The sequence below is a fragment of the Beta vulgaris genome, chromosome 9 (genome assembly GCF_026745355.1).
Source record: "Beta vulgaris subsp. vulgaris cultivar EL10 chromosome 9, EL10.2, whole genome shotgun sequence".
NCBI classification, from domain to species: Eukaryota; Viridiplantae; Streptophyta; class Magnoliopsida; order Caryophyllales; family Amaranthaceae; genus Beta; species Beta vulgaris.
Window position 1 is genome coordinate 43542720 of NC_079210.1, and position 18620 is coordinate 43561339.

Sequence of the window (18620 nt, forward strand, 5' to 3'; positions counted from 1 at the left end):
CGTTATCTCTCTCTTCCTCCATAACATTTAACATTCCTCCGTCTTCTTTGTCTCTCCATCAGCCTCCTTGCTCCTCCACCTCCGTGAATCCAACCACCCCTTCTGCCGCTAACCAAAAAAAGTCAAAGATTACAAAAATCAATCAGTGGTTGCAGAAATTTCCGACATAAGCTCAACAACTTCGAGTCTTTCTCTCTCCTCTTGAATAAGTTGAGTGTGAAAGCAGGACTCGCGGTCGCGAAGTTGGACTTGAGCGGAGGCGTAGGGGAAGTACACCTTAAAAGAGTGGTTGAAGACTGAATTTTCTGGTAGAGGATAATTTTCGGTGGATGACTTTCATACCAAGTTGTGAGAGCTAGGGTGAAGTGTGGTGTGGGGGGGGGGTTGGAGATTTTTTAGATTTAGGAGGCGTTTGGTATGATTAAAAGAAACGAAATGGAAAGGATTTGGATAAGGAGGGAAAATGAAAATAATAATTGTTACCTTTAATAGTTGTTTGGTATCCTAGTAGAGTGGAAACAATTGAGAGGTTTATGATTGAGGAAGGAAACGTGATTTGTTTCCACTAGTTTGATAAGGATAACAAATATTTCCCTCCGAAAATGGTATTTGTTACTTAACACTCATATATACCAAACAATTAGAAATGAAAACGCTTATTTGAATCTGTTTCCTGCATCAAACTTTTCTATACCAAACACCCTCTTAGGGTATTTGAAGCCCAATCATTGATTTTACTTTTCTTGCTACCATTAATTGTTTTTTTAAGGTGGGTTTTTGTGTCAATTTGAATTTAGGGGGAGTATTGAGATTGGGAGTGAGGGAAGACCGAAGAGGAGTTGTGAAGGGTTGAAGAAAAAGAGAGAGAAAGAAAGAAGTAGGTGAGAGAGACAAGAAGGGGATTGAAGGAAAGAAGTACTGGCGGTGGAGGGAATGGAGGAGGGAGGCGCGACGTGACACGGGTGGAAGAGGAGGAGGTGAAAGTTGGAAGATGGATCGGAGATGGCGAGAGGAAATAGAATGAGGTGGTGGAGATGGTGTAAATAATGGCAAAGGTAGTTGTGGTGGACAAGGTGAAGAGGAGAGAGAAAATAATGAAAGAAGTAATGGATGAAGGTTTCTAAAAGTGAGCATGATAGTGGTGTAATGGTGGAGGAGAGAGAGAGGGAGTACAGAGTAGAAATGAGTTTGGGTTAGGGGAGGAGGGAGATTAGGGAGGGGTAATCAAAGATTAGATAGTTAATTACGTCAACTAGGGGTTAATGACTAACGGAGTTAACACCCGTTAGTCATTAAGGATAGAGTTAATCAACTCCTACCCGATTCAATTTTTGGGCAGGTTTGGGCAGATTTTTTTGGCCCACAGTCGGGTTTGGTCCAATCCAGTTCGTTTTTTTTTTTTTGCTTTGGGACGGGTTTTGGACAAGTTAAAAATGACTTCATAGTATAATTTTTGGCCCAAAGTAGCGAGTTTTGGGCACAAAATTTTGAAGTCTCGTCCCGACCAACAAGCAATTTTTTTAAGCCAAGGACCGACTCGGTACCGGCCCAGGATCACCTCTAATTAAGGGCAAAGATATATGATGCAAAAAAACATTGTCAGGGGTATATATGATAAAAAAAAATTTATTCATTAATCCATTTAGTGACTAGTTTAATCCATTTAGTGAATAGATTAATTCATTCAGTAAGACTGCCATGTCATATCTTAAATTCATTTGTTCTAGCTCGAGATTCAAAGCGAAAAAAAAGAAAGAAGTAAAGAGACGACTAATTAGTTGGTGTGAGATGTCTATAAATAATGTTGGTTTAAAGTGAAATGTTATGAATTTGTAAGTAGAACGTAGGTTTGAGTTTTTTAATTTCATACTAAAATTAAAATACATATGCTTATAATTTTTGTGAAAAATCAATTTAATCAAAGAAACACTACATGATATATGTTCATCTCGAAGGTGAATAAGATATTCACCCTCACAAGTCATAAGTTGTACTCCCTTCATTTCATTTTAATCTACACACTACACTTTTCACGCGTGTCAATGCAAAACTTTGAAGACATATATCTTTAGTTTTGTATTTGTAAAAATTATAAAAAGTATATATTAATAAAATACATGTTATGATGAATCTAACAAGATCCCACATGACTATATTTTCATCTGCGTATAAATCACAAATAACGGTCAAAGTAAAATTTATGAATAATGTAAAATATCAAAGTGTAACAATTAAACTGAAACAGAAGGAATAAGGCTATGTTTGACAAAACTGATTGAAATGGAGCTGAAACTGATTAGGTAGCAACTGAAACTATTAAGGTGCTGAAACTGTTAAGCTAGCTGATTACATAACCTGTTTGGTAATATTATTTATGACTGTAGCTGAAATATATTTTTAAAACTTAAAAACATAAAAAGAAAATATCTTTTTAAGCTTAAAAATATAAAAAGAAAATAATAATAAAAAATTTCAGCACCTTATCTCAGAAGCTCTATTTTACTCCAACTCAATCTCAGTCAAATTTAGGACTTAAATTTTATTTAAGTTCCTCCACCAAACATCACTAATCATATAAGGTGACTTAAAATTGTAGCACCTTATCATTTAAGTCACCTGAAATGTTTCCCCAAACAGAACCTAAGTCATAGCCCACAGGCCTTAAGGAATAAGGCCATAACAACCAAATCCACCCCCACCCGGCCCCCCACCCCCACCCTAAAGAAAAAAAATAATATTTTGGCAGGTAATGTATTGAGAGAGTGGAAAAACACTTTATCTTCAACAAACACCATCACCAAATCATCCCTTCCATTTTCTTTCTTTCCTCTTCTTCTCCACCACCTCTCCCTATCTTTCTTCCTCCAAAGTCCTCACCCATAACTCAATTTCCTTCATTATTTTCTCTCTTCATTCTCTTCTAGAAAGAGAAATACAAATACAGGGGAAGAGAGAGAAAGAGGCAAATGGAGAGACTTATCTGCTCTTCACCACTCCCCTCTAAATTATACCTTAAACCCTTTCCTTCTCTTCCCCAACTCGGTCGTCTTGACCCGCGCAAACTCGGCGTTTTACTCTCACCAACCACTGAGTCATCATTCCGAGTCAATTCATCATCTTCACTCAAACGGGTCAAATTTCAATTGAGGGCATCTTCTTTTTCCAATCAAATTCATGAATTTTCAGTCAATTCTTCTTTGGAACCATCTTACTCAAATGGGTCTTCGTCGGAGCCCCGTCTTATATCAAATCCCTCACATATAAATTCGAAATTGCAAAAGGTGTGATTTTTTTCTTTGCTAATTATGGAAAGTTTGGTTCTTGATTTAATTACCTTGTTTTCTTTTTTCTTTGAATTGATGATTTTCTTGGTTTCTTTTTTTTTTGGGTTATTTAGTATAATTTATTTGATGGTATGCTTAATTTGATGAAAATTTATCAAGTGATTTATTTGAATTATGGTTCTGTCAAATCAATTTTGGAAATTTGGATGTTAATTTTGCTTAGGTAGATCCTGATGAGAAAGGAAGAAAGTTGTCAATTATAGGGAAGGTCAGACCTTTATAAGTACTCCTATATCTTTGGTGGTGTTAGGAATGGGATATGAATATATGATAGAACATATTGCAGAATATTCTACAATGCTGGAAAAAAGTTGTTAGTATCTTTCCTAAAATAGTACTATGATGCTCTTATTGAGAATGTATTGGTTATAGGGCTGAAATTTTGACCATAAAATCTTACCAATGTATAAGATAAAATAGTCATGTGGGATTTCTAGATTCGTATCGATGGTCGAATCATGGGTAATTGTGAAAAAGCATATGAGAGTATGGAATGGAGGTAGTAACAATTTATAATTAGGTTTTTATAGTGGTAGTCATTGTGATTGGGAGGGTGTGTAGAATTATCCAACTATTTTGAGGGTTTTTTAAAAAAATTATATTTGTCATATGTTAATTATGAGGGGTTTGAAGGTTGGACAATGTGAATCATTTCTGGACAAAGGCAGTCTTGTTGTTTAGCTTATTTTTGGGATCAGATACAAAGTAGTATCATAGATTGTAATATGCTTATATTGGAATATGTTTCGCCCAAAGGCTTTGAAATGTGATGAATAGTTGGTGTAACTCCTTTTGATATGGTGTGGATGTGTGGTCTGTAGTTGCAGTCTTGCAAACTGGTGGTGCTGTTACGTTACATACGCATATGCAGAGACTTGGTGTTCCTATTGTATTGCTTAGTTCGTTAAGATTTCTAACACTATCTGAAGAGTATGAGCTACTTAGTTGTCATCTTTCTACCCTTTGGATCCAATATTGTCATATATCCCTGGGAACATCATTTAACTTTTATGATTCCAATATCTTTGAGGAGATGTGAGATTCTGGGAAATGTTTACTGAGTTTAACGTCTGAAATCTGAATTTTTATCTGTCCATTCTTCTTCCATGCGAAAGTGATTTGATCAGTATATTCGTTTTACTTTTCTTGGGAAAAATTGTAATTGCTCGTTGCTCTTCGTTGCATTTTGCGACCAAATACCCTCTTTTTCCTGTTAGAGCAAGAAATGGCTTTTGTCCTTGTCGTATTCGCGAAATAGTTAATAAACCAAACCGCTGTTATTATGATAATTGTAATCTCTATGCCTATTTTCATAAGTAAAATATTGTGAGAGTCCTATTAAATTTTGGACCAGGTTCATGAATCTGTTTTAGACGTCAGTGCTCATTTAGAAGCCAAGAAGATACTTCCTCCGTTTCTTAATAAGTGCAACATAGAGAAAGTGGGGGAATACCAAGGAATGTAGAGAGAAAGTTGGGACCACAATAAAGTAGAGTAATTCAAGTGATGAAACAAAAAAGTTTTGGTCCCCTCTTGCTTTTTGGTGGCATATTTGTAATAATATTGAGCTTTTTTTACCATTTTGAGTTTGGTTGCACTTATTGTGACTATTCCAAATAAGAGAAATGTTGCATTTATTAAGAAACGGAGGTAGTATTTGTGAATGTATGTGGTTGTTATATGTAGTATTGAAAATACTCTTGATCTTTTTAGTTGGTAATAAATGGTGGGGATACTAATGAATTTAGAGATCGTAATGCGTGACGATTAAAATGTTTGAAGAAAAACGTACGTTTAGGGTTGAAGTTCTAATACCATGACATTGTCAGTTGACGTCCTTTACAAATTTCTCATAAGTCATATCAAAATTGCCATTACCAGAGTTCATTAAAGATTACCAACCAGTGTTAGTAATTTTTGTTTCGCACATCTAGCAACCGGGAGTTACAGAGCATGAGAGTTAGATATTTTTTCCATGATTTTCTTGGATGCTCTTTCTCACCATACTTACATTCATGAACAATTGACTTTAAGGGCGTACTTGGATTAGGGGTAATGAAGAAAAAATGAAGAAAATGAAGAGGGAGTTAGTTGTTAGTGGAAGAGATGATGTAGATAATGCAAGGACAAAAGGATGGAAAGGGAACTATTAACCTTTGGGGGTGGTGCATAACTATTAACCCCAAAATTATGGTAATAATTTCCCCTCCCCCTTATGCAATATCTCATCTCATCTACCCTCACCTTCGTTCACCTCCGTTTTCTTTAATTTTCTTTTATTATCCCTTTAATTACATTGCCCCTAATTCAAGTGTGCCCGTAGTTGTAACAAGCTAGACTTGTACAGTTAGCAACATGTCATTGGCAATCAGCTGCAATGATACTTCACTTACTAACCTTGATTCATTGGGTCTCATCTGAGGATGGTGGTTCATTGACAGGAGTCAGATTAGAGACAGGAAAGCATTGGTGGCATTAGTGGTGGTTGGACTTATCATCATGTCCCGTCGTATGTGTGAGATGACACTCATGACTGTTCAGATGGATGGAGGACCCTTTAATTTTGTATGCACCTTTTTTGCAGCTAACCAGTTAGTTTTAGGTTTGTCCACCTAACTTTGTTTCCACACCATTGGAAGTTAATGGATGGAAATGATAAAACAGTGTGCCATTTACTCTCAGGGTTGAAATCGCTGAAGCTGGACATATTTAATTGGGACTGTTGAGCTTCATAATGATATGGTTTACTCTTTTTTTTTTTTCTGCTATTCAAAGAATTGACAATTGTAAATTTGATGAAGTGTAGTTTGCTATGGAGGTTATGAATATTTTCTCCAATGCACTTGTGTTTAAGCATGTAGATATGACTTGTCATTGCTATTCTCTCTCTTGTGGATCATTTGCTTCATTATTCATGGCAGATATTCAGTATCCTGCTGTATTTGCTACTTAAGTTACTGAAATTTTGAGCCAGTACTTGTACTGATGTCCTTGGATTCTTTTCAGGCAATTGCTGCTGCAAAAATAGTTCTATTTTGTGCTCTTGCAATAACTATATTTAATCCAGCACACCCATTTCCAGCTTTTGCAAGCCTACAAACTGTCACACAGACTGGAGGTGCTGTTGGAAGAGGCCTCCTTCGTACTGAAGTACTAAGTAGTGCATGGACCGGTTTCTTTGCTGGTTGCTTGCACACATTATCAGGACCTGATCACCTTGCTGCGTTAGCCCCTCTTTCAATCGGCCGCACTAAAATGGAAAGTGCGGCCGTTGGTGCCCTGTGGGGGTGTGGCCATGATGCCGGGCAATTAATATTCGGTTTAGTCTTTCTTCTACTTAAGGACCGGCTCCATATCGAGATTATTCGCACTTGGGGAACTCGAGTAGTAGGTTTGACCTTGCTCGTGATTGGTGGCATGGGTATTAAGGAAGCTTCAGAAGTTCCGACCCCTTGTGTTGCTTTAGAAAATGGGGAGTGTGATGTTGGTGTGCTTGAAAATGTTGAAATCCCTCTTGTTGGGAAGAAAAAGAAAAAGATCGGGTTTGCAACTTTTGCCACGGGAATTGTACATGGTCTTCAGCCTGATGCCCTAATGATGGTTCTTCCCGCCCTTGCATTACCCTCGAGGTTAGCTGGGGCAGCATTTTTAGGCATGTTCTTGGTCGGGACGGTTGTTGCAATGGGAGGTTATACCGTATTCATCGGGTCGTGTAGTGAAGCGTTGAAAGATAGAGTTCCAAGAATAACTGAGAAGCTCACCTGGGCTGCATCCCTTGTAGCTATTGGCCTTGGATTAGCCATTATTATTAGTCAATTTTTCGGGTTTAGTTTGTACTAATGAATTATGTGCTGTCATTGTTTCGGATGTTAGGTTATTTTCACCATTGAGCATTAGGAAGGATTTTTTGGAGTGAGCAAATTATTTTCTTCTGAAGAGATTTCATTGATGGGTTTTTTCTGTGTTTTTTCTGTGTCATAGCTTCAACTGATCCTTTATAGAGGTTGCATCTAAAGGTTCATATTAGAAGGAGACAATATGCAACAATAGACTATAATTTCCTAAAGGAGATGATCATGGTATAACAAGATTCATATGAGATGTGAAGTGTACGAGAGTCTGAAGGGATGGATATATACTACTTTACTATACTCTCGTAGGAGTAAATCCTTCTCTCTTTCATTTTAAATGGGATCTTGTTATACTCCCCTACGTTCCATAATATAGTGTTTGTTTCTTTTTTACACGGTCTCCAAGACGTAAATTTGACATCTAATATCTTCAATTCCGTATTAATAAAAAAAATATAAAAAGTTGATATTATAAAACTAAACATTGAAACGAATCTAACAAGATCTCTCATGAATATGCTTTTTGATATATACAAATGAGTATTCGGTCAAAGATTTTTAATTTTGACCCACCAAAAATGAAGTAGGCACTATATTATGGGACGGAGGGAGTAATTTCTAATGCGGCCTTTTCCTGTAAGCTGTAACTAATTCTTTTGTCGATAGCTTGATTTTCATCAAAATTGAAATCCTTTTAATTGAAATTTTTTGTTAATTTTAACTTGATTTTCATCACATTCAATTACTTTTTGATGTGAACTTGAATTTAATCAAATTGAAACTTTATGTTGAACTAAACAAATTTTCATAGTTTCGTCTATAGTTGTTTGCTAAAAATGCAAGTTACGGTCCAAATTCCAAGTTTGATGAGTTAAGGGTACATTTAGGACCTGAACTATTAGGATTTTCACCGTTAAGGACCTACAACTATTTTATGTACCGTTCAGGACCTAATGTCAATTGACGTTGCAAAATTGTAACTATGGTTAAGCGTGGGGCCCAAATAAAGTAATAATTGGGAACTATTTTATTTTCTCTCTCCTCTCTCACCTCTCTCATCTCTCTCCTAACATAATCTACTGAAGAACTCAAGAACCCTAACCCAATTTTTTTTTCTCTCCCCTTCGTTATTCTTTCTTCCCAGATCTTCCTCATTTGTTCACCAATTTCTACCAAAATTTACCACAAATTCGCTTATTCATGTTTTTTTCGAGTTAATGGGATCATTATTTTGTGGGTTTGAACCATTTATGGTTTACGATTTCATTTTTTTTTTTTGGGAAAAAACATCCGAAATCATTCAAATTGGAAGAAGAAGATGTTCAAACCCAAAAATCGAATTTTTCAGTTTGAATCTAGATGTTTCAAACCCAAAAATCGAATTTTTCAGTTTGAATCTAGATGTTTCAAACCCAAAAAATCGTTTTTTTGGGTTTTTAGCACAAGATATGTTCAATGTGGATGAATCTCGAAGTTGGTCTTCGTCATATGGTCTCTTTTTCTCACTCTTGAACTCTCTTTTTCTTGTGGATTTTTTTTGGATTTGTTGTATTGTTCGAATTTTTATGGGTATGTTTGATTTTGTGGTATGATTTTTGTTGTGATTTTTTGTTGGGGTTGTTCTTATTTTCCAGTTGGAATTGTTCAGATTTTTTTGGGTTTTCTTTCGAATTGTTTTGATTTTTTTGTTTGAATTGTTTTTATTTATGGGTCGTATTGTTTTGTATTGTTGTTCGAATTCTTTAGATCTTCAAGAATGGAGCAGTAAATTCGAATTTTTCTAATGGGCTTGTGATAAATGTGAATTTGACAAATGGGGTTTTTCATTTTCATTCAGAAAACTAAAAAAAAAAAGGATCTAATTAGTCTTGTTCATTTGGGGTTTTAATTATCATTTTTTTAAAGCTTTGGAGAAGATGAGAATGGAGATTGAAGTTTTAATGGAGTTTATTTTTTGTGGTGTTCTTGTACTTTTTGGATATTAAGTATTATTTATTTTATCTTAATTGTTTTTTTTTTGTGTTTGTTTGTTTTTATAGCTGTATTTCAGGAACTAAAAGTTCCATAAATTCCAACGGTTACTTTTTAATTTAAATTTTGCTTTTTTTTTGGGTCTAGTTAACCTCAGTTCAGTTAACGTTGAGTTAACTTGCCGGATTCTTGTCATCAGGTCCTAAAGGGTGCATAAAATAGTTATAGGTCCTGAATGGTGAAAAATCTGATAGTTTGGGTCCTTGTTGTACCCTTTAACTCCAAGTTTGATTGAATGTACGCAATAGTTGTTTGCTAGAAATTTAATAATAAATTACATTCCAAATTCCAAGTTTGATTGAATGTATGCAACGTCATATTTTCTCAAGAAGTAAGAGAGTAGTGATACATCAATCTTAGAAATACACTGTTGTGCAGAAAAAATAAAACAAGTTCCTTTTCAACAGGAAAAAATAAAATCCAAAAGATCAAGCTCCGTCGCATATATCAAGTAGCATGGTTGAGATGCTAAATAGCATCTTCATCATCAGTAAATTTATTGCTCCTCAAACAGTACAAAAGCAAGAAAGCAAGAAACTGTACTATAGGAATACTAGGAAGGAATAAGCAAAGACCAAGGTCGGACCTGAATTTGGACCAAACTAGACCAAAAATCCGGGAACGGTCCTCAGTCTGCCAAAAATACCGAATTTGGGTTTTTGATCTGGACTGGGAACCTGGAATTTTGTTTTTCTTTTTTTTAAAAAAAAAAAAATCTGTTTCTTAACTTTCCGTTCCCTAAATTTCAAATACAACATTAAGTCATTTATCTAACTCCCTACCTCCCTTCTCCTTCCTCTAAGAGGCCCAAACAATCATAAGAAGATTAAATTCTACAAAAAACAAGTGCAAAAATGATTTTTACATGCCTAAATTTTATTTTATTTTCACAAAACAGGTCCAAAACGTCCAGATCTCGACCAGAGCAGACCTGGACAAAACTGATCAAAGTAAGATAGAAATCTATAGCATAAGATGACACTAACATCAAACTAACAATGAACCAAGGTCCTTGTCCACAAGCACTCCTCGAGGACAACCTCAGAAATCCCATTGGCCATGCTGGGAAAAAATTGATTGGGCTGAGGCGCAAAAAACTCCATTTATCCATTCCTGATAAGCAAAACCACGAGTTGTTTCTTTACAAGTGGTGAGAAGTGCCCACAGCATTATCGTGCTCAAATGAGAGTATTCAAGAGAGTGGAGCATATTAAATGTGACCAATTTACGGTTTTTGCTTTCTGTTAATGTCATGCAAAACGCATGCATCTGCAGCAGTCTTCAGCTGGAAAACATGGAAGGAAACAAGCGTTTAGAGTTTAGACACAAGGAATGAATGACCGTTTTGAGAGCAGTTGCACAGGAAGGACAGCTTAGCTCAAGATTGAAGAAAGGTTATTAGTTATGCAAAGAAAACAAGGTAGCTGCACATTAAGGATACTGGGATGGGGGTAAGGAAAGTTGGACAACTGAAACTCACTGGATTCTGATTAAGCAGGTTTCAAGATTTAAATTTAGGATGTCACGCAAAGGAAACTTGGTTGAACTGAAACATTATTTGCTATTGTTATGGTTCAAAACCAAAAACCAATGATACTAAACAAATACGTTCACAGAATACATATGATCCAACAGTGACAACAGATACTGCATGATGCAATTGCTATTGCCCTTTCTGTAAAATCCTTGGTTTCCACAAGCAAAATAAAAGAGAAATGCTAACTAGACGATTAGCATCATAAGCATTTGGATTATAAGTATAGTGTTGAAAAATTTCCAAGCTAATAAAGAAAAAACTTTAGTTGCAAAAATGAAAATAATTTAAACAATCTAGTAATACAATTATGAGGTACCTGTATTATATTGACTGTTTGCTTAACTGCCCATCCAAATAGAACTAAAACTTCTAAGAGAAAGAGAGCCAAACTTTGTTTTGTGGACGAAACTAAAACCTGTAGCAAGAATGTACAAATGAAAAGATAAGCGGGCACTCTCATAGGAGTAATTTTATACTCATCTAAAAGGCTGTTGAAGTGGTTGTATGAGGATTTTCTTACATCTAAGAAATCTTCACTTTGATTCTTTGCAAGGAGAAAAAAGATTATGTACAGAACCTGTGGAATTATGAAATTAAAGACATAAACGTTGGAACAGTATCAATTTCAGCATCTGGCATACAAAACCAAGTCCCATTACCTCACATGAGACACAACAAAATGCCATAAACATTCTGTTTCCATAATATAATCTGAACAGCCAGCTAGAGCTGTCTTTTACGTCTTTATGGCTAGTCTTGCCAGTCAAGAAAGTACTGCAGAAAGAAAAGTGATGGAATCACCAAACTAAGAGGAACGTACTTCAAAATAAAAGCCGCTGACAAGATAGGATCGTAATACACTAATACCTGTACATTTGGAACCAATGGCTTGCAATATCTAAAGCAAGTAAAGATAAGAAAATCAAGCTAGGCCTGCAAAAAATCACAAGGATAAGAATATAAGATGCATTTTTAGCAATAAGCACACATGAATACGAAATAAGTGCAGAATTGAAATTTACCGATATATCTGAGATAGTATGACAAGCAAACAAGCAGTGCTTATCCTGAAATAGCAAAATTACTTCACGTAAGTGAGATATCAGTAAAATCACCAGTCCTCCAAGAAATATATCACTCCTCAACCGCATGCAATTAACAATATAAGCTTGAGCATAACAGATTGTAGTCAATATGTTTTGAGATGGAACTTGCAAGGAGTATTACTATAGAAAGAGGGAGGCAACCACTTGGGAAGGGAGGGGGTAATTAACAGAAAATAGAGCAGAAGAAAGAAATAGACGACAAACCTGTCCGTCACCATGTCCAAAACAGCACCAAAAGTTGATACTAGAGAGACAATGAGCATGAAGTCAGTTCAAGATTATGAGACCTGAATCAACTTACTAAAAACAAAATGAATGTACAACAAACAAAGGTCATACCTTGATTGAGTTTACGCGCAAACCAACCATCTATACCATCACATACAAAGCTGCAACCGAAAGTGGAAAACTTTAGCACCCAAGTTCAAGTCGAGAAAATGAAGAATTGAAACCTATTGTGCATCCATAATGAGAGTAAGACGGATGTGATTGGTGATTACCTTACAAAATACAGAACTGAAAAAAGGCCTTTATGAGAAAAGCATAAAGCAAATGCAACGCAGTTCATTAGAACTCTGATGTACCCTGCATTACCAGATACTTGCATTAATGCAGAACATGGAAAGACTACAGAATATCTTGCTTTAGAACATTTTCAGCACACAATAATTCACATTGCAACCCTGCCTACCTAATGTGGTAAAATGATATAATTAGCCAAACTCACCAATAATGTTGGGCACATAAAGATAGATTGTCGACATCCTTGGCTTTGATTTATCAGCCATTCTCTTCTACAAAGTAATACTGTACGATCTACAAAAGATTGCACCTATCCTTTTATACCTACAAAATTTAATAGACATTCAATAACCTAGGTCAACTCCACATGCATAGAAATTACCAATCAAGGCAGAAAAGGAAATTAGAAGCATTTGAAAAGTCTCCCACCAACATGTACAAATTATAATGACACTGATCCTGACTCCCAATGCATCTGAAGCAAAACTCATCTAGAAAATACATATTTATCTAATGCGTGGAGAGTGACACGAGTCTATCAATCTATTTTAGTTTTGAAGAATGTCTTAATTTAATTCAATTCATAGTAGACGAAAAGCTCACATCTACTGGGACATGGCAGTGGAAGATCCAAGAATTCACCCACGTAGGTTTGGAGTTCGAAAAAAAAATGACCCAAAAAAAGCTATAACTCCAATAGCCTTTTTGATTGAAAACATCTCTAAACAAAATTCTAAATTCCGTTCATGTCAAATTCCCTCCATCAAACTAAGCATATTGGGGTAAGTTATAGCCTAAATGCTACTTAACAAGAAACCAAGATTTTAAAAGATGATAATTAGTGAAACAATGCTGGAAGGTATGGAAGGGAAAGTACCAAGCTCCCAGCCATTACAGACTCAAACATAGCTCTTCTCTAGTTACAAGGTGGCTACTTCAAGATGAAAAGAAAACAGAAGTCCAATGACGGCAAGCACTCAGCACAAATTACTTCTAATCCAAGTGGGTAAAGAGGGTGGTGCAGCACAAATTTGTACCCACTAATGGCGCTCCTTCAAGAAGCACCAAAAAAACCAACTTCAAGTGCTACATTTGCAAACTCCATCTCCTTCACTATTAACCTCCCAAAGAGTTAGCAAGCCTCAGAATCACTTGGCAATATTAGACCCATTTGAAAATGCGGTTTCGCACGATCACGGTAACGATCACGATGATGCAGTTGTCGTACCGCCAAATATCGGCTTAAACCATGAGATTTCCCTAGGATTCCCCTAAAACTCTTTTTTTTACACCTTTACTATGCGGGTAATATCGGTTCGGTAGATTTGAAAACCTATATGATACTGGCGATACGATACAATACGATGCGGCCTTGTTTTGACACCATGATTAGACCATATGAATCACAAGCTAAGAGTAACTCTCTGTTTTTCTATCTAAAATCCAGCTATATTACATATACATATAAAGAGGCAGCAAAGGAGCACGCGAACTAAGACATTCATCAATTCATTATTCAAATTTGGTTAATCTTCATATAAGAAAGAGTTTTTCTCATCTAGCACGTGAACAAGCTAAATGATCCTACCCCGTAGTCACAAATAAAAAGTTACCGTCTAATTAACTTAAATGCTACTTATGAACGGTCAAATTTGTGTGTGAGAAGCTAGAATGTGGAGTTGTCAGTTGGTGTGGGAAGCCCCATAGGCAAATTGTCAAGACTTGCTTTTACGACCTAGTTTACCCATCAAAATGGCCATGCTCTTTACCAAGGCTAGATGCACTTCTCTTATTAGCTTGCTCCATTTCTTCTTCCAAGCTCTTCTATAAGCAAATACTCGGCTACTAGAACCCAAGTGCTCAATCTTGCCTTTGATTACCAGATCTTAACTCGTCACTATAAGGTGAAAATGAAACTTTAACAATTAAAAACCAAAACTTGAAACAAAAGATGTAAGAATAATAGTTGTTACATTCACTAAAAACAACAGCTATAGACCAGGTTTAGAATTGCCATCCCTGTAAACAACACCTATATTTTCCAGCAATACTAGAAATTATAGAGGACTTAAATTAAATGTCCTCTATGTTCCACGTACGTAGCGCAAATGTTATATAATGGCCTTTCTGTTCTTTTTTTCGGTATGCTAGTCTCTCCCACTGTCTCTGGGCAGCTTTTGATCATCTCTATGAGTCTTCCCCTTATACATGAGAGAGGTCGTGATAAGAGTTTCTGAGTGAGGCAAGGGGATCCTCTCAATCCACGAAGGCTTGAGTCCCCTAGGGCCAGTACAATGCGCTAGTCGCATCTTCTATAAGGCTGGCATCTAATATAAAAAAAAGTTGTCCTTGTGGACTCTGTCTCATCTTTTATTATTAACTAGAAATGCTTTTATGATCGATGCGAGTTTTAGACAGTGTCTTGAACTCTATGTCAGCCTCAAGTTTCTCGGCTAGGCAACTACTAATCCTTCTTCTCTTCCTTCTCGCCTTTCTTCTAAAGAAGTCTTTTTTTTTTTCCAAACTTGTTCCAATTTCCAAATCAGTGAATTGGCATTACCTTACTCTAAAGAGACAATCAATTTCATTGCCTTCGCCTTTCGCTATTACCGGCTGGATTAGAATCGTGAAAATTCGATAATACTATATACCTTTTTTCTTTTACAGGTAAGCGCTTAGTATAGTAGTTCGACGAGCCTTTTTTAATATACCTACCAGCCATTATATGCTTTAAAGTGGACTCAATAAATTTAAAGTTAGAAGAATTAGTAATTTAATGGATGTAAAAGGACTCCGCGAGTAAATTAGGTTTTAGTCTTCCCTACATGCAAGCACTAAGCACGTAAATTACCTTCTCGAGTTTCTATTTCTTCCGTTAAAGGAGATTCTAGCAAAGATGAAATAGCCACAAACTTTTTGCCTTCAAGCCTTTTTTTATTGGGGAAGGGGAAGAGCAGTTATCTATGTAATTACGACAACCCTATGAAATGTTAGCAACTAAGCTTACTTGCTCACTATGAGGAATTATACTATAAGTACATACCAAAATTTCTTAGCTTCTTAAACCATTTCCCTAGAAAATCTTTAAGAAGAAAATAAAATTCAACCTGTGTTGAACAATAACTCCTAATAAAATAATGAATGCCAGTAATAAGGCTAGTTCCTCAAGAAAAAAAAAAAAAAAGCCTAAAGAAATTCCAATTTCAACTAACCATAGAAATGAATTTCCACACTCTGAGTTGGTGTTTGATTCATTTAGCTTTCTTTTGACTTATACCTAATAAGTTATAAACCCTTCAACTCAAATGGGTTTTGAAATCAAAACAAAAAAAGAGCAGTAGAATCCCACCTACCTACATCCTTCCATTCCTCTCTTATCTCTCTTAAAACCCTATTTTTCATTATCAATATAAGGGACACATCACCGCCCTTTTAAGCGATGGGAGTAACTACAAGTCTACAATGGTAAGCTACAAAACTTGTAGCTTTATTTGCCAACTTAGCTTTCCAAGCAACAACCTTCTAAAGCTACTTCACTATGCAATGGTAAGCAATATCTTGTAGCTTAAATAGGACCCACTTGTATGAAATCCCCCCTAAAAAGTTAAATGATAATGCTAAAGCTACTAGCTCTACAAAGGTAATTGGCTTTCCAAAGCAACAAGTAAATTTTCCTCCATTGTTCAAGATAGTACCTTGAACTTTAGAATATTTGCAAGCAGGTCCTTACTTGCTTCCATTGTGGATGCTGAAACCCTTTTTTCTGCGTCCATCACTAGCTTCTAAGTTAATGTTTATAATATAACTTCACTATCTTTCTATTTGAGAACTTTCTACTCATATATTATAGGTTATATCTATCCATATATTGCGATTTATCTCTCTCCTTGTGAGAGTTTGGGTAGCGTTGTCGCAGAAAAGGTCCATTAAAACATTACCAATCTACCACAACCTAACATCACCAATCAAATCAGATTACCCATGTCTAACAGAGAGAAGAAGTAAGAATATGTGGTAAAATAATTGCTTGAGTGTGTAAATTATCAAAGAAAAACACGATTAAACCACACTATTGACTAAATATTTAAATTTCAAGTAACATGAATGCATGACATTTCTAATTTCACCCTAAATCTTGATCTATTTACATTCCAATTCTTAAAGTACCTTTGAACCAATAATCAAAAGCAGAGTACTTACAGTAACAATTCACAATTCCACACACATATATATCACCTAAATCATAGTAATTCAATTTCAAATTTCTAGCATTTAATAAATTCCTCCAATATCAATCAATTATCATTTAATAAACAACCTAATTCTTTACAAAAGGTGACAACTGAAAGAAGTACTAACAATAAGAATTCACAATTCCACATATATGTAAATATATACACATGCATTTGTCTAACTACTTAACCTAATTGAGCAATTTTAGTTGAAATGTCGAAACTTGTAATTGAGTGCATTGGTAGTCTACTTACACGGGTCTGGTTGGAGCGCAGGTGAGTCAACTCGGATGGTTCAGCGGTGATGGCGTGTGGGAGGAGAGAGAAAGTGAGTTTGTGAGGAAGCTGAGTGAGTTCAGGCCCTCATCGCCTCACATTAACAAAATTTGGGTTTTCTTCTAACTTTTACACGGGTCAACAACTCGGGGTCGGAAGTTGCACACTTGCACAGTTGCACGGCCAAGCTAGAGGAAATCTCAATCCATCTCGTAGATGTACAAACAAACTTTGTAGTTTAGGAATATTTACGAAGATAAGTGATAAAGATGTCTTGGCCTAATGGTTAAGATTGAAGTGTTGTGAACAATTGAATTAAACTGAATTGAATTGAAATAAATTGAATTAAATTATAACTAACAGAAATGATAATTGGAGCTGAATTGAACTGATTGCACTTGAATTGAACTGAATTGAATTAAACTGAAATGAAAATAAGCTGCAGAGAACAAAGCCTAATGGCCTGTTCTCTTCGGCATAAAACAGCTGAACTGAACTGCATTGAACTGAACTGAAATGAATAGTGATATGTGAGAGTAAAAGTATTGTCAAGAGCTGAACTGAAATGAACTGAAAATAAGCTGGGGAGAACAGGCCCTAAGTTGTAACTTTTTCTTATTAAATAATAAAAAGGAAAATCACGACTTAATATCTAACACATACAACTCAATATTAGTATCATTTATTAATGAAAATTGCAACTGATGTTCAAAGTTTGTATATTACCTAGATGAATGATAAGGATTTTAGTGGGAGAGTCAAGTTGGAGACTCACCCCTAACCCCTTCTCCGTTCAGCGTGAGTAGGGATGAGTCTAGGTTTGGCGGACGTGTGGCGGGGATGGGATGAAAATTATACCCGCAATGAGTAGTAAAGTGCGTATGCATTTTATATTATACTCGCTCCACCCCATCCGCACCCCAACTCCGCTCGCCCCACTTCTCCTCAATAGACTTATCATTAAGAGGACGAATTATTTCACGATATACAATTTTAATTTTCATCTTAAATTTGCTATATTTAAAATAATTTTCATCTTACATCACTTAGGACATGTTCTCTTCGGCATAAAACAAATGAACTGAACTGAACTGATCTGAACTGAACTAAATTGAACTGAACCGAACTGAACTGAACTGAAATGAATAGTAATATGTGAGAGTAAAAGTATTGTCAAGAGCTGAACTGAACTGAACTGGTCTGAACTGAACTGATCTGAACTGAACTGAATTGAACTAAACTGAACCGAATTGAACTGAACTGAAAATAAGCTGGGGAGAACAGGCCCTTAGGGTGCATTCTGTTCAACTTTAAAATTATGTTTCAAGTCCAAACAGTTCAGTTCAAATTACTTCAAATCAGGTACAATAAGGTCCAATAAGTTTCAATTCGGTGCAATAAGTTCAAATCAGGTCCAGTCAAGTGTAATCACGTCAATAAGGTCCAACTAGTCAATGATTTTTAAAATTTAAATTTTCATTAAATTATCACTATGATTATTATATTATATTATATTTGTAATATATTATTTTATTATTCATATTTTTGTTAACTGATGATGTTATTATTATAAAATTTAATTAAAGTACCACTTTCATTATATAGTATTATATTTGTATTATTATCTATTATTTTATTATGCATATCACTATTAGCTGATTATGTGATTACTAAAATATTATAATCATGGTCAAATAAGGTTAACAATAAAAATCATCATA

The 18620-nt window shown here is 35.5% G+C and overlaps 2 protein-coding genes across 4 annotated transcripts; one reads left to right on the top strand and one right to left on the bottom strand.

Moving 5' to 3' along the window:
• Nucleotides 1-2747: 2747 nt before the first annotated feature.
• On the top strand, nt 2748-7310 carry LOC104903917 (hypothetical protein). The gene is made up of 2 exons (XM_010692059.4): nt 2748-3281; nt 6351-7310. Exons 1-2 carry the CDS (start codon nt 2967-2969, stop codon nt 7182-7184), a joined length of 1149 nt encoding a protein of 382 aa, XP_010690361.1. The 5' UTR covers nt 2748-2966; the 3' UTR covers nt 7185-7310.
• A 2178-nt stretch (nt 7311-9488) lies between these two features.
• Nucleotides 9489-17096, bottom strand: LOC104903918 (CDP-diacylglycerol--inositol 3-phosphatidyltransferase 1). Of its 3 annotated transcripts, XM_048636372.2 has the most exons (12): nt 16879-17096; nt 14161-14288; nt 12597-12715; nt 12370-12454; nt 12209-12258; nt 12074-12113; nt 11786-11830; nt 11631-11696; nt 11423-11537; nt 11284-11340; nt 11080-11178; nt 9489-10511 (listed from the first exon to the last, which is right to left on the bottom strand). In XM_048636372.2, the coding sequence occupies exons 3-12, from the start codon at nt 12655-12657 to the stop codon at nt 10452-10454; spliced, it is 678 nt and encodes a 225-aa protein (XP_048492329.1). In that variant the 5' UTR covers nt 12658-12715; nt 14161-14288; nt 16879-17096; the 3' UTR covers nt 9489-10451. The 3 variants fall into 3 exon arrangements, with proteins under 3 accessions (XP_048492329.1, XP_010690362.2, XP_057247868.1); XM_010692060.4 differs by lacking the exon at nt 14161-14288 and having other exon boundaries at nt 16879-17095; XM_057391885.1 differs by lacking the exons at nt 12597-12715; nt 14161-14288.
• Nucleotides 17097-18620: the final 1524 nt, after the last annotated feature.